This window comes from Talpa europaea (assembly GCF_964194135.1).
Source record: "Talpa europaea genome assembly, chromosome: 9".
In the NCBI taxonomy this organism is placed as follows: Eukaryota; Metazoa; Chordata; class Mammalia; order Eulipotyphla; family Talpidae; genus Talpa; species Talpa europaea.
In genome coordinates, this window is record NC_140076.1 from 7,936,336 (window position 1) to 7,961,972 (window position 25,637).

The 25,637-nt window shown below is 44.1% G+C and overlaps 1 protein-coding gene across 1 annotated transcript; it reads left to right on the forward strand.

Annotated features, from left to right (window-relative positions):
• Positions 1-254: 254 nt before the first annotated feature.
• DNAJC16 (DnaJ heat shock protein family (Hsp40) member C16) lies at positions 255-25,368 on the forward strand (the record flags this gene model as incomplete). The annotated part of the gene is made up of 14 exons (XM_084243709.1): positions 255-432; positions 4,294-4,360; positions 6,162-6,498; positions 12,771-12,955; positions 14,731-14,835; positions 15,573-15,731; positions 20,324-20,454; positions 21,008-21,191; positions 21,923-22,105; positions 22,249-22,325; positions 23,561-23,641; positions 23,744-23,842; positions 24,334-24,504; positions 24,969-25,368. Exons 1-14 carry the CDS (start codon positions 266-268, stop codon positions 25,366-25,368), a joined length of 2,346 nt encoding a protein of 781 aa, XP_084099835.1. The 5' UTR covers positions 255-265.
• Between the last annotated feature and the right edge of the window lie 269 nt (positions 25,369-25,637).

The following is a 25,637-nucleotide window of genomic DNA, read 5'->3' on the forward strand; positions in this document are numbered from 1 at the left end:
GAGTCTAGAAAATTGCGATTAATTCTTACTGCTCACCTTTTCATCTCTAATAGTTCTTATTTGTGATATTCAAAAACAGCAGCAAGATTGTGGATTTTAAAAGATATGGTCAAACAACTGGACACTTTTCCTGCGCAATATCTTTTATTTGTTTTGTTTTTCATCTATATATCTTATACCTTTACCTAAAAAAGCAAGACTCTCCCGCTTTCTACCACTGAAACTTATTGCTTCTTCCATCATTTCAGCTCTGGAAAGGAAGAGAATGGAAGTGAAAAAGTTGAGCATTTCCTGGCAGTTCTTGATAGTTCTGGTTCTGATCCTGCAAATTCTGTCTGCGTTGGATTTTGACCCATACAGAGTCCTAGGGGTCAGCCGAACAGCCAGTCAGGCCGATATTAAAAAGGCTTATAAGAAGCTCGCCCGGGAATGGTAGGTGAAACAAAGAAATAGAAGTTTAATATAAGCTAAGCAGTTTTAGCAGGATAATGGAGCCTTATGCTTAGCTTTTATTTGTCTCTGTTTCTAATTCAATAAATATATAATATATATCTGTCTGTAGTATTTTATGTGGGAGGATGAATATTCGTGTTATTCTGTCATTTTTAGGAATAAGATCCCAAAGCCTGTGTTACTGTGAAACCCCCTTTCTAAGAATTCTGTGGCTTAAAGAATTGCCTTCAAGTATTGCCTTACTGTTAGTGTATTTAATGTTAAAGTAAAGTAGGCTGGAACTTTAATTTTTTAAATATAGATGTAATCAACAAAGGATAAGCTGCCCTTCCCAGGATATATTATTCATAAAGCAGCTCTTTATGAGTGTCCTTGCCAAAGGGGACACTAGCCACTCCTATTCTCTAGATTATTAATTTTTAAGCTTTCCAAAAAATTTTAAAATATAAACTCTTGCCCTCAATTTTAAAAAAAAAAAAAGAATATTCAGGAACTGAGCACATTCCTTTTAAAAATTACCTTTTTTAAAATCATCTTATAGAAGAGTCATATTCTACCAGCAGATAATGCCTATAACTATGAAAGTGTTTGTGAATTAGCAGGACAGCAATAACTTTAAATGTTATTTGCACACACATATGGTCACTTACTCCACTGCTTTGGACATGCCAGAGTGGATGTGTCGGGTCATATAACAGGAGGACAGGATGGAAAAGACACATACACGCTGGGTGAACCAACCATATGTATTGAGGTGGGAACCATCAGTGAGCACCTACTGCATGCTGGGCCCAGATTCTATGCTTTTTCTCTCATCTAAACTTTATAATTACCTTCTGAGGGGGGGATAGTACTGTCCTGTTTGGGGTGAGGAAATCCACACTCAGACCTGTTTACTCTGCATTATCTCCCAGTCCCATAGGTCGACCTACTGCACCAACAGGTTGTTATTTGCTCTTTTGTGTTTTAATCACTTACCATCTGGACAGAAGTAAGAGTGAGCAGGTCAGTGCCTGGGTGTGTAGGAAATTATACAGGAGCAGAGCTGCTTTGTGCAGCTGGGCAGACCCTGCCTGACACCATCATTCTTCAGTGAGAGATGGATTCTAGTATTAAACTGGTTGCAGCCAAGATAGTTGCAGTAAAAGATAGTTTAAAATACAATCTTTCAGGGCCTCTCCTGGTGGCGCAGTTGTTGAGCGCTGGGTTGCGAGGCTGCCCGCAGCCTCTGCAGCGCCAGTTCTGTCCCCGGCCACCGGTGAGGGTCCCACAAAAAAAATAAAATAAAATAAAATACAATCTTTCACATACATAGATATTTCAGACCATATATCATTAGGAATCCAAAACAGGTTACTAAAAACATAAACTCTAGTTATGCATGGACCTTGTCCAAGGGACCCTCTTTAGGGCAGAATTGCTTTCTACAACACTTCTTTATATGTAAAGCAAAATATGTAAACCCACAGTTCATTCATAAGGACAGGGTCTGGCTTTTGACAACATTTAAAAACCGAAATGAGAACTTGAGTAAGTAAGACTTACTAAAATGTAGCTGTGTCTTGTCTGTCTTCCAGAGCTGAAAAGGGTGTTAAGATATTAATTCAATGAATCACATGCTTCTCTTCCTTAATTAGATTCTCTGTAGGAGTAATTCATCATGGTAGAAATATATAGTCAATCCAGTGGAAGTCTAAAATTTTGCTTTACCTTTATACTTTCACAGTTTTACTGTTTTCTGCTGTTTTGGCTGTGGCAGTGTTTATCACTGAAATAGCTTGTGTCCCTTCATAGTGGCTGCATATGATTTCATATCCGCTGGAAACAGCAGTGTTCTCTGATTTGGTTTCTCAGAATGAGTTCTGGGATTAATGTTGGTTTGGATTCATAGTCACCTTCTACTCTGTTGTGCTACTTACCTGTGTTTCTCAGACTTTGCAAGAGCTTCCCCTGGGCTTGGTAAAGCTATTTAAAATTACTTTCAGTTTTATCATAGGTATTTTTTTTTTTTTTTTTTGGTCATCATCTTGGGCAACATAACTCCTTCCACACCCAGAAAAAGATGTCATAAAATTTGATTTGAGACAATCATATCTGATATGAACAGTCACTTGAACAGTAAATTGAACTGTCTGATACTTTATTGTATTACTTTTTCAACCTTCATTTTTATTCCCCAAGAGGCAGCTGTACAGCCATAGCTACCAGAAAAAGTCTTTGCTTTGCTTTGAAATGTAAAGGCTGTTGATTAATGGCAGTTTGTGAAATGTTACATGTGTGTATTGGATGGTCCTTCCGAGCACTGAGTCTATGCTTCTCTAAATGTTTTCAACTTTGTGGCCTCTTCCTACGATTAGGAAAATATTCCTTATAAGCTGAAACAGTCTTGTGGTTGCCGCCCATTCTTGGGCCTTGGTTTCCTCTGCTTCAGGACCTGTGGTTTTACCCCAGCTGCCCTGGAGACTCTCTCTTCAGTTCAGTCTCCCTAAAAGCCCCTTCCTACCTTTCTTTCCCTAGAGTTCTATATGCCAGCTCTTCATTTGTGTGATCGCATAATTTTTATCTTCTCAACCTTTGGCCTAAGTTTGAATATTGAGAACACTTTTTTTTTTAATTTGGTTTTTGTCATCCAGAAACATGCTTTGGAGCCACCACCTTGTCCCCCTAAGTCACACTTTTCATTGTGCCTGGCTGCACCTGTTCCCCTAACATTCACAGCCAGGATTAAAGAGTTAATGTAGGGAAATAGCCAGCTGCTTGAGGCTAACTTCTTTTTTAGAGAAATCAGAATATGTGGTATAATTCATTAAAATAGGTTCCTGTTAGAATAAGTTGGTCAAATCTTACACTTTATTTTTTTAAAATTTGGGTGCACCTAGTGCTGTTTTTAGTAGTTATTTGCTTCCCAATGGATTATTTCTCATTCCAGAACCTTTTCTAGAGGAAATTTACTAGAAGTAGCAGAAGTGATTCCAATAAAGAATAAACTCTATAATAGAGTCTCTAAATAAAATGAACATTGACAAGTTACCAATTTACATCTTGGGACTTTCTATGAAAGTAAAACCCAGGTCCTACTTTCCAGGATTTTAAAACCCCCAAAACTGAAATTGGTGTCAACACAGGATAATACATAACTGCAAGATGGATACAGTTCACTGCTGACTGTGTAGAATAGCAAACATTAGCTCTAATAGTAGTTGAAGTCACTGCAGTACTTAAACTGGAGACTTCTCGCATCTTAAAACTTGTTCATCTTAAAACTTGAAATCACTGTCATGTATAGGTGAAAGGGAAGCACAGGCAGAACGGGGTAATCAGAGGAATAATGGAAACTACAGTGTTGGCCTTTGAATGTCAACAGCAAAACACTCTTTGGAACATGGTTGCTACTAAGCAAATCCTTGGTGCATCCTAAAAACTGTTTGCTGTGTCTCCCTGAGTCATGGGAAGAAACGTCTACGCTGGCAGCATTCTAACCCTTCGCGAGAGGCTGCTCTCTGCCAACAGTGTCTACCCTTGAGCTAGCTCTGGCAGTGGTGGGGAGCAATCCATGTAAAGACCCCTCTCCCCACATCCTCAGTGAATGCTGCATGCTCGCGGGTGCTTCTAACTGTGCCCAGCTGAAGCGCTTTTGGAAAAATTTACCTGTTTCAAGCTTTCATTTATTAATAGTCATGTGAAGCAACTGATTGCTTTTGCCATTTATTTTTAAGAAGCCGTCCTCACAAAATGGCCTCCCATCTGCCTCTGAGATAGTGAACTGTGTATACAAGGATGTGACTTGACTGTGTGTAAAACATTAAATCCGTTCTCATAGCCTGTTCGTTTGTGTTTCAGGCATCCTGACAAAAACAAAGACCCTGGAGCAGAAGACAAGTTCATTCAGATTAGCAAGGCTTACGAGGTATCATGTCAAACTGTGATGCATTCATTAGCTCTTATAAAACGTGTCCCAGGAAATCGTTTTGTAAAGTCCTCTCCAAAAGGGCATGATCCCTTGAGCGAACACATGTCTGGCCACAGTCAATATATTGAAACTAGTGCCTGAACACTACAGCCCTTGACAAAAAACTGGCCAGTCGTAAATGCTTTGATTGAAATTACAGAATTATCCTGAACGTTTGTCTCTATTTCCTGTTTAGAAACTTACATTACATGTTTCCTTTTGCAGCTCATATGGTAGAAATGTATATTAAAGGATCCCAGACCAGTTTGCCCATGGTTATTCAAGTGGCACAAGGCCACAGACACATTTGAACTAATGGTTTGCCAATATGTCAGCTTAAGTAGGTTAGTCTGGAATGTCTATAAAAGGCAGGTCCCAGGCCTCCGGATTTGAGTGGCACAGGGCTCCGATTTTGAACTCCAGAGTTATTTCACCACCCACCATCGTGGCCATGGCAGACTACCCAGCTCCCTGGCACCTTTCAGGGACACTTAGGGGTTCCCAAGCCACGCCCCTTCAATTGTCATCCACATGCCAAACAGCCCACCAGAGGTTTCAAAGGAAGAAAAGGCTGTTCTCCACCCGATCGGGTCACAGTGACCTTTGAGGGCACCTGGAACCTTCCAGTCATGTTGGCGTGTAGCCCAATCAGATACCTTCAGTTGTCCCTAGCTTCCTCACAGGAAAGAAATATACTGCTGAGAGGAGCAGCGAGCAAGAAAAGAGTTTTCATCTGCTATTCCAAAGTTCTTTTTTTTTTTTTTTTTTAAGATTTATTTATTTATTTATACAAGAACCAGGGTATAGACCAGATGCACAGGAGGGTGAAAGGATTCACCAGAGACAGAGCGGGGAACAGAACAGGCAGACTGACAAAATACCCTGCTGAGGGGAGCAGCGGGCAAGACAGGAGAGGTCTGCTGTGCCATTTGGGACCCTCGCCGGCTGGTCAGGATCGCACCCGCTCTGCAGAGGCTGCGAGCAGTTTCAGAGCGCTATGTTCAACCCGCTGCACCACTGGGGAGGGCCTCCAAAGTTAATTCTAAGTGAAACAAAGTCAGCTAACATACAAGGTCTTAACTCAGTCCTATGGCTGCTTTTTGGTGTTCAAAGCTTTCATATCTTGGTTTGAATTATTCCAACTTACATGATTTGACTGAGTCAATTTTCGTACAGTTGAGCCCTAGTGATCAAAGTTATGTTTTGTTTGCTTTGCTGATGTGTTTTTAGTCTTATGATAGCTCAACATCTTTAAAGGCAAGATGAGCATAAAGACCTAAATGTCTGGGGCCTCCCTGGTGGCGCAAGTGGTTGAGCGCAGCGCTGTGAAGCTGTCCGCGGCCTCTGCAGTGCCTGTTCGATCCCTGCCGGCCTCGGAGCAACCCACGTGGCGAGCAGACCTCTCCTACCTGGCCCGCTGTTCCCCTCAGCTGTGTGTTTCATCTGTCTGCCTGTTCTGCTCCCCACTCTGTCTCTGGTGAATCCTCTCACCCTCCCGTGCATCTGGCCTGTACCCCAGTTCTTGTATGCATAAATAAATAAATCTTTAAAAAAAAAATAGACCTAAATGTCTGAAATGTTTCAGTCTTGAAACACTGAATGTTTCCATTGAGAGAGCTGGCATGTTGAATGACTGCATTTAGAATATCTAATCACACCATAATCTGTACACTTATTTTCTCCCTTTGTCTTACAAGCTGCTTACAGGAAAGGCCTTTGTGTGAATTTATTTTCATTTCTGTCCTTTCTTTTGTTATAGATTCTTTCCAATGAAGAGAAGAGATCAAATTATGATCATTATGGAGATGCTGGAGAGAACCAGGGCTACCAGAAGCAGCAGCAGCGAGAATATCGCTTCCGCCATTTCCATGAAAATTTTTATTTTGATGAATCTTTTTTTCACTTCCCTTTTAATTCTGAGCGGCGGGACTCAATTGATGAAAAGTATTTATTGCACTTTTCACATTACGTGAATGAAGTGGTTCCAGATAGCTTCAAGAAACCCTACCTCATCAAGATCACCTCAGACTGGTGCTTCAGCTGTATCCACATCGAGCCCGTTTGGAAAGAAGTCGTTCAAGAACTGGAAGGTTTGGGTAAGATCATTTTATTCATTGGAAGATGTTTATATAGGAGAAGGTGACTTTTATACCCTTACTTTTATGGAAATTTGGGGAAGAAGGCAGTTCATGTGATTTCTCCTCACAAGTTCGTGATGACATATGACATATGTGTTTTCACTTTTGCTTTGCTTTATCTGTATAGTCTCCTAACTTCTAGTTGGGGACCTCTTACATAAGAAAAAGGAGCTTAAAAATTATTGGTTCAACAAAGCAACCCTCAAGCATCAATGTCAGCCCTGTAAGAGCTATAGATTAAGTTTACGGTATGTGTGATCTCACTCTATTCATTTGCTAGGATTGCCGCAGCACACCACCACCAACCAGGTGGTTTAAGCAACAGAAACTTAATGTTCTCATAGTTCATGAGCTTAGAAGTCCAAGATCAGAAACCTCTGTCCTTGGCTCAGAGATGGTGCCTTCTCCTTGTGTCTTTACGTGGTCATCTCTGCCTTCTCCTTGTGTTCTGCATATTAGATCACTGTCCAACCTAGTTACCCCCTTTTAAGTTAATTACCTCCTTAAAAACCCTAGCTCCAAAAACGGTAACATTCTGAAGTATTGGGGATCAGGGTTCAACATATGGATTTGTGCAAGGCGAAGGGACACGGTTCAGCCCCTCACCCTCTTATGGTCATGGGTTCCCATTCTAGGTCACTAGTAACTTTGTTCCTGGTTACCACTAATGCCAAGGAAATTTTAGTGTTCTGGTTATTTTAATTACTCCAAAAAGTTGGAATTACTGCATTAGATGTATGTGTGTGTTTTCTAGGAATTAGCAGGCCTAGTCTTGAGTCACCAAAAAGGGAGAAACTCAGGCATGGGGGCTCAAGGGCTTGGACTTCCTGGAGGGAGTGTCCACTGAAAACCAACAGTTCTTTTATTCTAAGACAGAAATTTTCAACCTGTCATTCAGAAGCTCTCAGGTACCCACATTGACCAAAATACTTTCCTGCAGTTGGATAAAGACAGTCTTAGAAAGTGAAGGCGTTAGCACAATACCTTATATTTGGCGAACAGTCGGTGGATGCTTGCCGCTGGTGCAGAATGAATGACCAAGGGGTTGAGATCAGCTGGGAGCCACCAGATTGAAAGGCTCCATCACAAAGAGCAATTGCATGTTACGCCATGCTAGCTGGAGTGCTGAAAACGACTTAACCTCTTTAGGCTAAGAGCTGACATTAACCCAAACATAAACCTTAAGCCATTGCATAATTTAGGATGGTAATGATTTACATCAAAGTCGGGACAAAGCCAACACTATACTTTAAACATGCAGGGCAAATACAAGGTGTGAGAGCACAGCTTGGTGACAGCTGTCACAGACACGAGGGTCACATCAGCACCCAAATGTCAGCTCCATGTCCTTAGGCAAATCACTGAACCCAAGTTTCTTCATCTCCAAAATAGGTGTGATAATGTCAAACCAACAGCATTCTTATGAAGATTAAGTGAGAAAAATTTATGTTAAGAGCCTGATTAATAAATTAATAAGTATATTATTCATTAATATTAAATGTTTAACCAGAAATTTTGGTTAACCAAAGTAAAATTTTTGAAAGCACCTATTTTATGAACTCCTTTTAAAAATCTTTCTTAAATGTGTTAATCCACTTTCTTCAACTCACTGACTGTCAAGCTCTGACTTTTGACTTACTTTAGCTAAGTCTTGAAAGATGCTTGCAGGTTGCCGGGGGGGCCGGTGGGGTGGGGGAGGGTGGTGGAATGAAGGAGTAACATTGCAGGCAGCGGGAACTACAGCAGAGAAGCCGAGGGCACCGCAGGTGAGCCAGCAACAGGTTGTGACCTGGGCATAGGCGAGATGGGAGGAGCCTGCTGGGAGCCAGTGACAAAGAGCCTTATACCCCAAACCACAGAAGCTGGCCTCTGTTTTATTGTATATAGTAAAGCCCAGAGACATTTTTACGTAGAGGAAGGTCTATCAGACCGACGCCCAGCAAGCTCACTGCTACAAGCATCGGAAGGACAGATCGAAGAAGTCGAGGGGAAAGGCAGGGATGTTACTAGCCCCGGCAAGACATTTGTTGGCCTGAACTAGGCGGGTAGGCAGAGAGCAGGTAGTTCGGAGGTAACATCATGGAGGTGTGGTGGGACCTGGCTCCTGTGGGCCACTTGAATGTGAGAAACAAGGAAGAGGAGTCAGGATTAACTCCGTATCCCACTTTGAACGACTGAATGGGCAGGGAACACAGAGAAGATTTGAATTTGGGGAAAAGCATTTCTAAATAATAAGGACAGTTTGGACATGCTCAATGTAATGACGTGAAAGTAATATAAATGTGATGGTGATAATAAATATATTAATAACAATAGCTTTTATATTTATTGAGAGTTTGCCACCTGCACTGTTCTGAATATCGACTCATTAAACTGCGGCCTCTTGAGGCAGGTGCTGTTGCCACCCCTGCTACAGCTGCCTAGCCACTCTCCAGCGCCTTGTCAAGGTCCCACACTTGGTGTTTGCCAACGCTGGGACTTCAGCCTGGACAGTTTGGCTTTGCATTGGCATGACGCCGTGCTGCCTTTCAGTGTCCTTAAATGTCTGATGAAGGTATATCTTGCTATTCTTTAGGATTGTTTTGCTGTTTAATCCTAGTAAGTCACAACTCAGATTACAGAGATGTTAGGGGCTGGATTTAAATCCACGGAAGTTGTGTTTGCTGAGTATTTAGTCCATTCCTCCATTCCACCCCATGGCCCAGGGAATCTAAATGTATTAGATTCACTTGGTTTATAAACCAGTTGAGCAACATGGGGATGAAATCCTTATAATCGCCATGGTCGTTCCTTTGCGACAGATACCGTGGGAAAAGTTTCCATTCTGAGTTGACACAGCAGCCAGTCTTAAAGATCAGCTGAGTCGTCTGGGGAAGCTGGGACATTATCTCAGAATAACACAAAATCCCTGAATTGTCGTTTATGCACAAAATAGAACAGTTCTCCCCAGAGGAGAAATGTAACAATTCCTTAGGTGGCGTCTGCAGTCATGTCACTTGCAGGAGCCTCCAACACTCATAGACAACCCCACTGGGGAGAGGGGCCCAGAAATAGTCAGCACCGCCCTGACCTTGAGGATCTTGCCATCTAGTGTACCCCAAACTCACATAAGCACATTTACAAGTACAAAGTAACAGTGCAACAAGAGAAGATGACAAGGAATTCATTCCATGTTCTCATATAAAGCTTTTTTCTGGATGAGCTTTTTCAGACACTAATGTATGTCTTAGAATATTTTTTATTTAAGCATCTCAGTTGATTATATTGTGCTGAGTGCTTGATGTGGATCATCTATCCCCCAAAGCAACCCAGTGCAGGAGACTGTTGTTATCCCTGTTTCACAGATGAGAAAAGTGAGGCCCAGAACATGAAGGAGCCAGCGGGGTCACACTGTGCAGAAACAGCAGTGTTGGGGTGCAGATTCAGAAGTCGACCTCCAGTGTTCACTCTGTTTTACTACTGCTTTACTACTGCTTTTACTACTGCTTCAGAAATAAGTAAAACCTGGTCCATGGAAACTCAGGTAGAGACACACCAGGGCCCTCAGTGCCGGAGGGAGGTGCCAGCACTGAACACCAGCATCCAGGGGTTAAGGGTCTTGAAATCGAGCCTCTTATTAGGGACACCCAGTTTGGATGATGACGCTGTGATAGTTCATCACAACTTCTTTCTAAAAAAGGAGGAGTAATTCCTCTCCTTCAGGGAACTGCTGAGGATGGGACCATTTTCTACTGTTCAGGGTAAGGGTTTGCCTGGATATTGGTGGGGGAAATTTTTCCTTCTGCTTTAGCCCCATATCCTCGATTTTGATAGTTTACTTCCTGACAGGCTTGTGTTGAGGCAGATTTGACAGCGATGTTTTCTTCCAGTTGACTCAGTTCCGTCCCTTAAGGCATGCATAGGAGTGGAAGAATGAATATGTGTATGCTACGGAGGGGGGCAGAAAGAATTGGCAAAAAATATATACAGTGAGGGGCCTCCCCTGGTGGTGCAGCAGTTGAGCGCTGAGCTGCGAAGCTGCCCGCAGCCTCTGCAGCATTGGTTCGATCCCCGGCCACCGGCGAGGGTCCTGCATGGTGCACAGACCTCTCCTGCCGCCCGCTGCTCCCCTAGCAGTGTATTTCATCAGTCTGCCTGTTCTGCTCCCCGCTCTGGCTCTGGTGAATTCTCACACCTTCCCTCGCTTCTGAGAGTACCCAGTGCTTGTATATATAAATAAATAAATCTTTTAAAAAAATGTACAGTGAGGATTAGATCAGGATAGCAAATAGTATGTGTGCCTCTAGACGGAGGCGCGACACGGAGGTGCTTAGTGCCATATAGGAAGAAGATTTTCAGAGCCTCAAAAAAGGAGACTTAGCTCCAGAACATCCAGTCTGGAGTCTTGTTCTGTGATGTTATCAGCTCTGCAATCTGGACTGTGATGTCTAAGGCTCCCCTTTTCCTGCCCTTTAGAAACTCCAAGGGTAGCAGTCAGTAGATTTGTTTAGTCTACTCAGCAATTTTTAATTTTAATATCAAGTTTATGATCCCTGCCATTTACTCAGCAGTTCCTTACTTAGAATTCATCAATCAGGAGATGATCCCACAAGTGTGTATGGAAAAATTTGGCACAAGGATGCCCGTCAGATAGTCCTTACACTGGTGAGAGCCAGGAATCACCCAGTGTGCAGCTTTGCAGGTCGATGGCCCAGCCTTGGGGTGCTCCAGCTACGGGCCAGGCTCTGACCTGGTGCTCAGGACACATCAGGCTTCCTGAAGCTCACATCTAGCAGGAAAAAACAGACAGTACTGGGAGGGCTGAGGAAGGAGAGCATATGAGGAGCTGGAAGGTGGTAAATGCTGTGTGCAAGGGAGAGTGAGCAAGTGAGGGGGATCCTGAATGTGGGGAGCAACGCTCCAGATGTGGCAGCTGGGTGGGCCTCCTCCCATAGGACTTGCCGTTGTACTCCTTACAGGTGTCTGGAGACACACACCGGGCAAAGGCAACTGCCAGTGATCACATCACAAAGGTCTTGTCGGCCTTTGTCAAGATTGTGAGTTTTATTCGTGAAACAGTAAGGGTCTTGTTGTTAAGTTTTTGCAGTCTTGGGCAGAGGAGTGGCTGAAGATGTGTGTGTTCGAGAGGGAAGAGCCTGGTCTCTATGTTGAGCACAGACTGTGAGGGACAGAGAAACAATAACCAGGTTATTGCAGCAGCCCAGGGAGAAGGACTAAGAGGGGAACGCAGGAAAGCAGGGAGAGACGGCACAGTGAATTCATGGTATATTTTGAAAACAGGATCAACAAGACTTGCTGACAGATTGGATGTGGGGGGTGAGAGACAACTTAAGATTCCAGCCCAACTATGGGAAGGAGGGAGCTGCCATCCACGGAAATGGAGGCCTGGGCGGAACAGATTTTTTTGGAAATACAAAGCTTGAGAAGCCTGTTAGACATCTAGAGGAAAGTGTATTTGCCAACTATTAATATTTTCTCCTTCTCTAGTGTTTGCAGAGTAACCAGTCCTTCAAATATATTTATTGAATGAAAGAACAAGGAGTTATTCAAGTCTTAAGTGAAATAAGTGTCAGATTATCCCTTTTTATTTATAAAAAGGGATACAAGTACGTATACACGTATACACGCACATATGTGTATACACGCACACATCTACATATTTGTGAAAGGGAAGGTATAAACCTAACAAAACATTGATAGTGACTATATCAAATATGGCTTTTGAGTGATTTTGGCTTAATTTCTTTCTCTGAGCCGATTTTCTAACATCTCTATGAAATCATCTCTATACAAGGGAGCCTTGCTGTGAAGGGGTGAGAAGATTGTGACCTTTCTAGCCTGTCAACAAATAAAGCTGTTTTTTTGCAACCACCGCCAAGTTGTTGAACCTTTGGATTGCTTACAGGTTTTGTTCTTTATGACTAAGAGTCACTGAGAACAGATTGCTGTCCTTTCTCTTGGAGGATTTCCTCATGGTATACCCCCCATATTAGAAATAACCGCTGAGAGAGATGAAGATTTGTAGCTCTTGTTACCTTGCCAGATTGCTCTGCAGAAAAACTGAACCAAGTTAGAATCCCAGCCATGAAAGAATGCTGGGCAGTGTGTTAGGAAAGCTCTCACCCCTGCTAGGTTGGAATTTGATTTCAGTTTCACAGTGAAAAGTCACCTCACGTTTCCTTAGCTGCGGGGCATAGAAAGGCTTCATAGAGGGCTTCCATGCTTTGCAGGCGTAGGAATCGGCGTGGTGCACGCTGGGTATGAGAGACGCCTGGCCCATCACCTGGGAGCACACAGCACCCCCTCCATCCTGGGAATCATAAACGGCAAGATTTCCTTCTTCCATAACGCAGTTGTCCGTGAGAACCTCCGGCAGTTTGTGGAGAGTCTTCTTCCGGGAAACTTGGTGGAGAAAGTAAGTGCCGGGGAGGGGAGCCTGGCTGCAGTAACTTCCCCAGTGCCTGGGCCTGCTGACGGCCCCGAACACCCTCTTGTGCTCACCTCAGACCTGAGTTGCATTTTGAGTTGGACAAATATATGTGCATTTAACTAGTCTCTCAAACTAGATCATTGAAATGTCTGTCGGAGGCTGAAAATGGAAACAGATAAGGTAGAGAGATGGAAAGAAACCAACTCTGTTAGTAACTACTGTGCAGATTGACACTGTCACAGGGATCTGAGACTAAATGACAGGGACTGTGTTCTGAACCAAAAATTCCATCACAATGCAGGGCGAAGGATTTCTTTCCCACTCGTGAATTTATTTATTTAACGATATTTTCTGTAGGAAAGTATTCAAGTTGTTCCATTTGGTTATGTATTTAGTGAGCATATCTACAGAATACACCAGGTTCCATGAAGTCAAATAGTATTTTGGAACATTCAAAAAATACAGTGATGCAACAGTATGAAGAAAATTCACAAAGATCAAACTTAAGAAGCCAGGCCCCAAGAGCTCATGCTAGTTGATGAGTTGTATATTTAAGAAGCATGTGATGTTTTTCCCTCAGCATCTCAGGTTAGAGATCAGAGGAACTAGAGCAGGATTCTTACTTTGCTTTCAGTTATTTGTTCCTTTCACAATACCAGGGAGAGCAAACATACAGACATTCCATCACATTTCTACCTACCAGGATCATTGTCCACGCAAAGTAGTTGTTGGCCTTAGCTTGAAAGGAAATTGCCAAAGAGCAGCACAGGCTCCTGAAATAATGATAAGATGTCCTGACAGTTCTCAGACCTTGATAAAGTATCTTCTGCATCGGGCACCATGATATGTGTTGAGTATACTTTTCGAGGGGCTCCCAGTCTGGCAGGTGATTATTTCCATCTGACATTTTGTGAACCCACCTTAAGGATTTGGGAGATGACACCCGTCCTGAGTTTGCCAGGTGGGGAGACAGGTGGGGAATGAGTCCCAGGCAGGCAGAGGTGTGGAGACATGCAGCAGCCTGCTGTGTAAGGCATGGTCCCCAGTGGCAGTTGAGGATGGGTCGGAAGCTTACCTGGAATCTCACTTGAGGAGCTGAGAGGGCCATGCCCTTTGAGGAGCAGGGTCTGTAGGGAGCAGCCAGGGAGGTAAGCACAGCAATAAAGGGACAGGTAGAGGTTTTGCGTGGATCATTCACCACACACACTTTGTGGAACTACTATCAAAAACTTCTAGGTAGAAATTTAATTTATTTATGTTTGTGATTTGTTCTTTTAGGAATATTTTAAGGCATGAACAGGAGAACAAAATTCAGATGACAATAAATGAAATTATGTAATGCATGCATGGGGTGGGCCAGCTCACTTTTATGTAAGCCATTTTGTTCCTTTGTGTATTTTAGGCCATTTTAAAAGCGCACTTGTCGCATTGTCAGCTGTGGGTTAGTAGATGAACGAGTGCACTCTAGAATTAAGCAAGAACTAACTTTGAACATTCGGTTTTTTTATATTATGGTCAGTAATTGTTTCCGTTTGAAGGACTGTGATTTCAGTCTGTAAGAGTTGGAACAAATGTAAATACGAAGTCAATCTCTGTTCTTTTAGTGTTATTCAAATGAAGGCAAAAACAATAGGTGTCTGCTTTTTTTTTTTTAACAGAACAACCTTACACATAAGTGATTTTTGTCTAACTTCAGGCAGGATTATAACAGAATGATTAAAAATTAAATACTGACACCAACATCCTCTTTTCCATTTAAGGTTACAAGTAAAAATTATGTCCGATTCCTCTCTGGCTGGCAGCAGGAGAATAAACCACACGTCCTTCTGTTTGACCAAATGCCCGTTGTCCCACTGTTGTACAAGGTACTTCATATGCCGAGGTATTGTTTTCTCTTAATTTGGTGGGAAGAACTGGTAGCCTGATTGTCTTTTCCGTAAGTAACAGCTTATTCTCCCATAAGAAATGTTTCAAAGTCAAAATCTGTTTTAACCACCACGCTGAGCACCTATTGATGTCATTGCTATGCTAGCATGTTTCACACACACAATACCATGTGGTGTCGAGAGAAGCCAACGATACAGCTATTTTTTGACCCAGACACTAAAGCTCAGAGGTGATGACCGACTTACCCAAGGTCTCTCCACAGCGTGATAAATAACAATCCTCTGGAAGCCGCTTTGATCCAACTACTCACCCCCTGCAGGATACTGTGTGACCCTAGATGCCCTTCTAGCACACCAGGTTGTCACAGTGACCTGAGATGGGGACAGTGTGTCCTGCCCAGCCCCAGGCACAGTCACTGCATTCCTACATAATTGAAGGACCAGTCATTTCTCAAACACACCTACCTCCCACCCAGCACAGAGCTCAGTAACACAAATATTTTCTGTCCGTGAATAAAAGGATTAGTTGTGTTTGGCTTTCTTGGCATCATTTCCATGCATGGAGCACCCAAGAATTCCTGCCAGTGTCCAAGGTGCAGATGTCAGGTATACAGCAGGCAACATCTCCACCTGCTGATGTGAACAGGTCATGCTCGGTTTATAACTCAGATGCTGTGCCTGCGTGTAATTTCCTCCTTTCTGCGATGCCCTGACAGTTGACTGCTTTTGCATACAAAGACTATTTGTCGTTTGGATATGTGTGCGTGGGCTTGAGAGGGGCGGAAGAGATGACACGGCAGTACAACGTCAACGTCTACACCCCCACCCTGCTGATTTTCAAAGAGCACGCAGACAAGCCCGCCGATGGTCTCCAGGTATGCGAGTCCCCTTGGGTCTTCATGTATGCGAGTCCCCTTGTTCCCCCATTGTGCCTGCAGCCTCCAGAATAAACACACAGCAAAACTGAGCAACGCAAGTGAGGGGAAGGAGAAACTAGTTTGAGGGTTTTTCCTTGAGAAGCACAAAGTATGAAAACAAGTTTGTTTTTTATCAAACTTGACACTGTTTTGCTAAAGAAATTCTCTTTTGACAGAAAACAGAATGGTTGTCTTGGGGGTGGGGCAGCAGGAAACTGGGAGTTAGTGTTTGGGAAGATGAAGGTTCTGGAGTGACTGGTGGTGATGCTGGCTGAACAGTATGAGTGTACTTTGGGTCAGAAGATTATACACTTAAGGATGGTTAAATGGTAAATTTCATGCTGCATATTTTACCACAGTAATAAATAATCTCTAAAGTACTCCTGTTAGAAAGTCAATAATCTCTTTATAAAATAAATTACAAAGAGAAATTTGAATTATAAAACTCCAGTAATAAAAATTCAGGACTAAGAAAGCAACCATAATCTAAGTTGGGGAATGTGTCAGTGAATATTTATTTTGACCTTAGGATGGAGAAGGGCATTGTGGAAAATCTTGCTGGAAAATGTTATCAATTTTAAATTTTTAATTTAATTTTTTTAAAGATTTATTTATTTATGCATACAAGAGCTGGGGTACAGGCCAGAGGTACGTGGGGGTGAAAGGATTCACCAGAGACAGAATGGGGAACAAAGCAGGCAGATTGACCAAAGTACACTGCTGAGGGGAGCAGCAGGCGAGTCAGGAGAGGTGTGCTGTGCCATGTGGGTTGCTCCCTGGCGGGCCGGGGGTTCAAACTGGTGCTGGAGAGGCTGCGGACAGCTTCATAGGTAGCGTCTTAACCCCTTGCGCCACCAGGAAGGCCCTAAATTTTTAATTTTAAATGATAACTTCAAGCCTTTATTTAAGTTCTTTAAATTTTAAAGTTAACAGCCAATATAAAAAAGAAATACCTTGAACTTCTCACGAGCTTCTTCTAATCAAGGAAATCACCCCAAAACTTTTAGAAAATGACTACTTCATGGGTACAGGGTTTTCTTTTGGAGTGACGAAAATGTTTTGGAACTAGGTAGAGGTATTGAGTATACAGCATGGTGAAGGTGCTACTTTAAATGGTTCATTTCACCTCAAGAAAAATGGCCTAGAGCATATAAATAACTCCTACAAATCTTTAACAGAAAAGGCAAACAATCCAGCAGAAACATGACCTGACAGGCTTGTCACAGAAGGGGGCGTCCTAAGGCCCACATACCCATGAGTAGACGCTCAGCTTCAGGTATCCAGCTCAGAAGAGGCCAGTGGGCAAGGATGCAGAGCAGTGAGCCTTTTCAAAGGACTGGCAGAAATGCAAGCTGGCACCTCTGCCTTGGAGGACACGTTTTCCAACAAAGCTGGAGCTTTGCACCTTTGGCAAGCCAGTGTTTTACATTTAGGTCCCGGGGCAGCAGTTTCCCCCTTATCTTTTATTGTTTGGATCTGGGGCAAATATCTTCCCCCATTCTGTACCTTGTCTTTTCATTTTTTCTCTGGTACCCCCTTTTTAAAATTATTTGTTGAAGTCTGATACACGTATGGAAAGCTGCACAAACCTGCATCCCAAGTGTGGAGCTCAGTGAATTTCCACAAAAAGAATACGTCCCGGGGCCTCCCCAGTGGCGCAGCAGTTGAGCGCTGGGTTGCGAAGCTGCCTGCAGACTCTGCAGCACCGGTTCAATCCCCAGCTGCCAGGTGAGGGTCCCACATGGCGCGCAGACCTCTCCTGCTGCTCGCTGCTCCCCTCAGCAGTGTACTTTGTCAGTCTGCCTGCTCTGCTCCCCGCTCTGGCTCTGATGAATTGTCTCACCCTCCCGCGCTTCTGACTGAACCCAGTGCTTGTATAAATAAATACATAAATCTTTTAAAAAAAAAAAAAAAAAAAAGGAATACATCCCTCTACCTCGCCTGGGTAAAGAAGTAAAATATCAGCAACCAAAGTTCCCCTCTGCCTCCCTCCCAACCACTTTTCCTTCCCAAACATCTGCTCTGTCCATCTTTCTAGCACCATAGATTAATTTTGCCTGTGTTTGAATGTTATATAAGTGGAATCAGGACGTATTTATCTCTTGCATCTGGCTGTTGACATATATTTATGAGGTCAATGCATGTCGTACTGCAGAAGTTGGTATGAATATAATCTGTCCACTCACTCTACTTATGGACACACCTTTGGGGTTTCCAGTTTGGAATTATCTGTCTAATTATGCTATGAATATAGTCCTGTATTTGGCGTCTATTTATTTATATTTATTTCTGCATACAAGAACTGGGGTGTAGGCCAGAGGTGCAAGGGTTGAGAGGATTTACCAGAGAGAGAGTGGGGAGCAGAACAGGCAGCTCTACTTAAATACACTGCTGAGGGGAGCAGCGGGCAAGTCAGGAGAGGTCTGCAGTGCCAGATCTGGGTAGCTCCCTGGCTGGGAAGCGAACTCTTGCTACAGTGGCTGTAGATAGCTTCATAGTGCTGTGTCTTAACCCCTTGAGTCACCAGGGAGGCCCTGTATTGCTTTGTTGAAGTCAGTTTTGGGCGAATAGACATCCTGACAAAATTGAGCCTTCACTGTGAGCCAACATCGCCTGTCAGTTTCATCTGTCATTTGTTCGGGTCTCCTGTCATATGTTTCCATATGGACTTCCCATTTTCTCCATAAAGATCTTTTTTTCCTAGCTTATTTCTAGCTACCAAAGATTCTTTTATACTGTTGACAAGGTTATCTTTTTCACTGTTTTTGTTTGCCAATATTAAGTAACATAGCTGATTTTTAAGTATTGACTGATTCCAGCAACCTTGCTGAACGCTTACTGATTCAGATAACTTACCTGTACCATCGTTTGGCTTTGCTGAGTCTGCAGTCACATCATCTGAGATTCATGACAATTTTGCTTCTTTCGCCAGCCCCTGCTTTCTTTTTTGTACCATAGTGCTAACCTCTGGTGTAGTGATGGGGCACCTTTGTTCTTAATTTCCATCACCCCGACAAGCACAATGTTTGATAAAGAAGGCTCCCTTCAAGTCATTGCTAAGAGTTTTAACTGCCAATGGTATTAATCTTTATCGATTGGTTTTTCTACACCCACTAGGGTCATCCTGAGTTTTTTTTCTTTAATCTTCTATAATATTAATTCTTATTAAATCGTATTTCATTTGAACTCGTATTCTTGAGAAAAGCCCAGCAGGATCAAGATGTGTATTATGCCTTCAGTGTTTTGCTGGATTCCGTTTACTAACATTTTAAGATGTTTTTTATTTGAATTCAGAAATAAGATTGATTTCCAACTTCTCACTCTCCTGATACCCTCATGGGCTTTGCATCCCGAAGTGAATTGGAGATTCTCTCTCTTTCTCTGTCCCTCTCCATCATCCTTGACTGTGGTGACTTGTGCCTACTCTTGTTTCCAGAGTTTACTTTCCCAGGGGTTTGTTGATTTTTTATTAGCTCTTCCAAAGACCCAGTTTTGCCTTTGTTATTCTCATTATGTATTCGTTTGTTTCATTGCTTCCTATTTTTATCTTTATTTTCTCCTTTCCACTTTGGTGTGTTGGCTGTTTCTTTTTAGCTTCTCATATGGGTACCTAGTTCATTAATTTCTTTTCTATCCTATTCACTTTAACATTACCCTGCAAGTACGATTTTATCTGCATCACAAAAAAAAAATGTTTTTAGGATTTTTATTTATACAAGAGCCGGGGTAAAGGCTAGATGTGCGGGAGGGTGAGAGGATTCACCAGAGACTGAGCGGAGAACAGAACAGGCAGGCTGATGAAATACACTGCTGAGGGGAGCAGCAGGCGAGACAGGTGAGGTCTGCTCCATGTGGGTTGCTCCGAGGCTGGCGGGGATCGAACCGGCACTGTAGAGCCTGCAGACAGCTTCACAGTGCTGCGCTCAACCACCTGCGCCACCAGGGAGGCCCCTGCATCACAAAATTTTTAAAGTTATATTTTCTCTAGCCATTCAAATTCAAAATATTTTCCAATATATTATACCCTTTCTGCTTAGATCAGAGTTACTCAGAGTGTTTCTTAATTTCTAAACATGTTTATATCTAATATCAGTTTCTAGACTAAACTGTAAAGAATTTCCATCCTCTGAAATGTGTGAATGTTAACAATAGCGCCATACAGCTGTGTAGTCTGTCTCTTCCACTTAGTAGCATTGTTATTCTGGTTGGCTATAAATTGTTTGCTTTGCTATACATCATAGATGGAAGTTAATTTGCCTAAAATTCAAAACGATTGACTTTTTAACTGCTGGCATCAAAGCAGTATACAGAAGTTCTCCAACAAAGATTTTTCTTTTGACCTGAAATAACTTCATCATCGCTTTCAGCCCTGCATTGCTGAAACGGGTCGCCACACGTTTATTTGCTCAAACAGCTCTGACTTACTTGGTTATATGACTTTAGCCAGGGTCATATTACAGTAGCCTGCCATTTTTATTAAGCTTGTAATTTAAACCCACTTGCCGTGAGAGAACAGAATAAAAATCAACTGTTTCTTGTTTTTTCTGCAGGCCCGAGGTATGAAGAAGCAGGCCATTGATGACTTCATCACCCAGAACAAGTACCTACTGGCAGCCAGGCTCACCAGCCAGAAGCTGTTCCATGAACTCTGCCCCGTGAAACGGTCTCACCGACAGAGGAAGTAAGGACCCGGGGTTTTGCCTCTGCTTGTCATTGCAGTAGAGGGGCCAAGTCACCTTTCCCTGCAGGACAACTAAACGTCTGCCCTGTGACATTTAATTGCCCAGGGCTCCCACCCCTGACCCAGTCTCTCTCTCTTTGTTTCTCTTTTCCCATAACACTTGTCCCTGCCCGTCACTGATAAGACTGTTATCTGTTTTCCCCACTGAAATGTAAAGTTCCACATGAGCGAGAACATTGTCTAGCTGACCTTGGATTTAGTGAGTGCTCAGTAACTGTTTAGGAGAAAGACTGGTTAGCTAAACTCTCCACTGGAACCCTTTGGTTTGGGGAAAACATTGCCAGTCTAGAAAAGAAGCAGGTCATGAATGTCTTAGAAACCTCTCACTGGAGACTTCCGGCCTCTGGCTCTCACTAGCCAGGCGTACTCACTGGAGCCAGGCATACTCACCCGTCAAAGATGAGCTCCTTGGTTTCTTCAGCATCACTGCTGTTGCACATCCCACCTTGGCCTCCGGGCTGGCTGTAAGGTCTTCTCCTTTGTCGTTGTGCAGGTACTGTGTGGTTTTAATCACGGCCGAGGCTGCCAAGTCGAGTAAACCCTTTGAGGCCTTCCTGTCCTTTGCCCTGGCAAACACCCAGGACACGGTTAGGTTTGTGCATGTCTATAGCAATCGGCAGCCGGACTTTGCCAGCACCTTTCTTCCTGATAGTGACGGCCTGCAGGGAAAGGCAGTGGTGAGTTGGATTCTCTGCTGACCCCAGGCTCTCTGTGCTCTGTAAACACGTGGGGCTGGTCACTGTTTCCTCCTCCCTCGGGAATCTTGAATGCAGAATCCGAGAAATCTCTAAATCCTGATTTGTAAACCTCCTCTTAAAATAGTCTCTCCCTGGTGATCTCACATCCGTACAGCCATGGACCTTCGCAGAAAGCAGCCGTCATTAGCAATTAAGGCTCATCCTTCTCCCCAATTGCTGCCCATGGCAGGTCCAGTCTTGCAGTACCAGGATGTGAAATCTCCCAGGGCTGCCAGTCCTCTGACTTCATAATTTCTCCTTCCTTTTTTTCTGCCCCTTTCACTTCCTCCTAATAGATTTTCCCTTCCTTGGTCATCCCTGTCCAGGAACCCTGAAAATCCTGTCTCTGTCGTTATTGGTAATCATGGAAATGCTATCTAAACAACAGAGGTTTCCTCTACCAAATTTTGTTAGAGGTTATAGTGCAAAGCCTAATGAGAAGAGTCAACTGCCAACAGAAGCTTTGGAAAGTCACCACCAAAGTAATTCCTTTTGTCAGAAAAATTGAAATCTCTTGAAGGTATTCAATATTCATCCATATTTGCGTCACGGCTTGCTGCTGACTTCACTCAGCCCTATTTTCCATCTGCTCTGGGGAAAAAAAAAAAAAAAACTATGGTAACTTAACCATTCTTTTGAGACTAGTAACGATTTCTCTCTTTTCCTCCCAGGTGTCTATCTTAGAACGGCGCAACACTGCAGGAAGGGTGGTCTATAAAACCCTGGAGGACCCCTGGACGGGGAGTGAGAGCGATAAATTTATCCTTTTGGGTTATCTCAACCAGCTGCGGAAAGACCCAGCGCTTCTGTCCTCAGAGGCTGTGCTCCCCGACTTAACCGATGAACTCGCCCCTGTAAGCTCGTGGCCTGGGGCGGGGACACCGGGCAGGGCTTACGAGCCCCCAGCCCAAGCAGAGTTTCCACAGTGCACAGGGCGGGTTCAGGGAACTTCTTTCTGTGGCTCAGGGGTTCAATCATCATCTGCTTTCTCTCATAGATTTTTCTCCTCCGCTGGCTCTATTCAGCTTCTGGCTACATCTCAGACTGCTGGGACAGCGTGTTTCACAACAACTGGTACGTCCCAGACTGAATGTCTTGTTTTTCTTTGGAAAAAACCCATCCTTTTGATTTCAGGATGTCCTCAGCATAGGCAGGTGGAAGAATGTTCACATGCTTCCTACCACTCTTCCTCTTCTTTCTTTCAATAACTTCACTTTTTTTTATTTGCTGATGGACCCTTCCCCGCTGGTTGGGGATAAAGAATTGCCCCTGGCTGCCCTTCTAGACAGTAGCGCCTGCGGCTGTTCTCCTCATCAGGGCTCCCTCCTCTGGTGCCCAGCACAGGACCTGCCCCTCACAGGCCCAGTGTATAGACAACAGACGAGTCAGTGAATTCATCAGGGAGGGAGAGCACAGCACCCTCCATCACTGAGCTTCCACAGGACAGATCCCATCTCATTCCCTGTGTAGTTCCCAGCACCCAGCACAACTTCCGGAAAATGGCAGGCCGGAAAATGGCAGGCCTTAGATGGTATTTTGGGTGAATAAAATTTTAGAACACCAATTCTAGAGGAAATCTTGGAAATCAACTTTTTCTCCCTACTCTACCCCTCTGGGCCACATCTGATTTATTCTGACCCGGGGAAAAAAAAAATCAAAGAAACCATTGCACAGACTCTTTAGTCACCATCAGTAGCCTGGGCATCAGTATGCTCTCGTGCTCACCACTTAAGCCTCTGCCCCACTTTTCCTGCTTCCTTCCACAGACTCTCTAAGCACAGCCTCGTCCACTGAGACACAAAAGCAAGTGTTCAGAATAAGCCATCTGTAGGGCCTCCCTGGTGGCCTAGGTTAGGTTAAGACTCAGTGCTGTCACTGCTATGGCCTGAGTTCGAGCCCCAGCCAGGGAGCTGACCCACTGGCGCAGCAGACCTCTCCTGTCTCGCCCACTGCTCCCCTCAGCAGTGTATTTCAGTAGATCCACCTGTTCTGCTCCCCACTCTGTCTTTAGTGAATCCTCTCACCCTCCCCCAACACCTCTGGCCTGTACCCCAGTTCTTCTATGTAAAACTAAATAATTTTTTTAAAGCCATCTGTGAATTAAAACAGCGAGGGAAAAATCTGTTTTCCCTACTGCCATCCCCAAAAAGCCTATTTATATGAAATTAGAAAGTGTTCATTGGTATGAAAACTTTCTGTTTTGACCTTTTGTTAGTTTGAGCTGGAAAGAAAAAAAATACTGAAATCACCAATTGACACGTCACAGCAGCCTGTTTAGAGCTGACCAGAGTTGGTTCACTTCATTTCAGGAGGGAAATGATGCCTCTGCTGTCCCTGGTCTTCTCTGCGCTCTTCATCCTCTTCGGCACTGTCATCGTGCAGGCGTTCAGGTAGGCGCCTTCAGAGTGTCTTGAGCAGTGCCTCAGGCATGAGCCACGAAACTCCATGGTGCTTTGTACTCTTTCTGTAAAACTCCTTTTCTCATATTTTAGTGACTCAAATGATGAGCGAGAGTCAAACCCTCCAGATAAAGAAGAAGCCCACGAGAAGGCCGGGAAGACTGAGCCAAGCTTCACCAAAGACAGCAGCAGGTTCTCCTGACAACCCCCACCCACTCAGCATCAGGCCCACAGGCCTGTAAAGAAGCATTTGACTCCACATATGTGCAAGAACACTGGTTCGCCCTCCTATGGGAGATATAGCTATAGGGAAGTCGCTGCTGAGTAGCATAGTGAACCCCCAGCACCTAAGCACAGCTTCTGCTTCTCTCTGCTCAGTGGTGTTGGTGACTCAGGCTGGCATCTGAGTGTGTTAGAGAGATGCTCGATGAGCAGAAGCAGAGAACGGTCATCACCAGCACTGTGTCGATGACCTTCATCCTGTCCTAAAGCTGCCTCTGTCCCAACCGGACAGTAGCGTCTGGAAGTACTTCGCAGGCTGGGCTTGCCAGCTCAGCCCCCTCCTGGCAGCGGGTCAGGCCCAAAGATATTAAGTGATGTGGCTAGTCTGGTTAGAACAAAGCATTTTCTTCTGCTTATTCCTTTTAAAAGTAACATCTTAATTCCTCAATATTTCTCCATAGCAAGATTCCTAAAAAAGGCTTCGTGGAGGTGACTGAACTCACAGATGTCACATATACCAGTAACTTGGTGCGCCTGAGGCCAGGCCACATGAACGTGGTCCTCATCCTGTCGAACTCCACCAAGACCAGCCTCTTACAGAAATTTGCTCTGGAGGTCTACACATTCACTGGGTAGGCTTATGGGCTTGGCGGGAGAGGTGTGTGTGTGAGAGAGAGAGCACAAACATTCAGGTAGAGAGGGACCAGAGGCAAAGTACATTCTATCCTCTCTGACTAGAAGGGAATTTGTCTGCAGGAGATGTTGACCTTCACCCAAAAATCTAAGCCATCATGGGGGGGCCCTTTCCCCCTTGGCTTCATGTCCTGTTGACTGTGAGCAGAACTGCTTCTGTCTTCTCTCCTCAGCCCTCAGGAAACCAACTTTTCTCTAGCTTTGGGCATTTTCCTGAAACCAGAGCAACAAGTGGCCCCCAGCAGGAGATGGGAAAATGGATGAGTGGTGCAGGCCTTGTGGGCACCCTCCGGTCCTCTCAGAAATCCCACATTTCTTCTGTATTCAGCCCCACCCAACACAAAAATGTATGTTCCTGCAAATGCGTCAGGACACGTGCTGACGCTCCTTCTTCTTCCCGCAGGAGCAGCTGCCTGCACTTCTCCTTCCTGAGTCTCGACAAACACAGAGAATGGCTGGAATACTTACTGGAATTCGCGCAGGATGCCGCCCCCATCCCAAACCAGTATGATAAGCATTTCATGGAACGAGACTACACTGGCTATGTGCTGGCTCTGAATGGCCACAAGAAATACTTCTGCCTCTTCAAGCCCCAAAAAACAGTGGAAGAGGAGGAAGCCATGGGGTCGTGCGGCGGGCTTGACTCTTCCCTCCATCTGGGGGAATCTCGGGGGAAATCCTCCTGTGGCCTCGGATCCAGGCCTATCAAAGGGAAACTGAGCAGGCTGTCCTTATGGATGGAGCGCCTGTTGGAAGGCTCCCTACAGAGGTTTTACATCCCATCGTGGCCTGCACTAGACTGAGAGGGTTTCCAACAGAGACTTGTACTCTTCAGCCTTTTTAACGGGTCCCTATGAACAGGTATTTTCAGGACTCAAACTATCACAGCAGACAGAGTATAGATTTTAGATCATTCTTCTAGAACAATGGCTAGAAGAATCTTCCTTTGTCCTGTTCTAACCTAGGAGTGAACACCACCACAGATTGAATTCCCTAGATGAAAATATTTTCCTTTGGAGTTCTTTTGTTTCTGCCCTGATTTGAATGCCGCACTATTTAAGCTAGGCTGCTC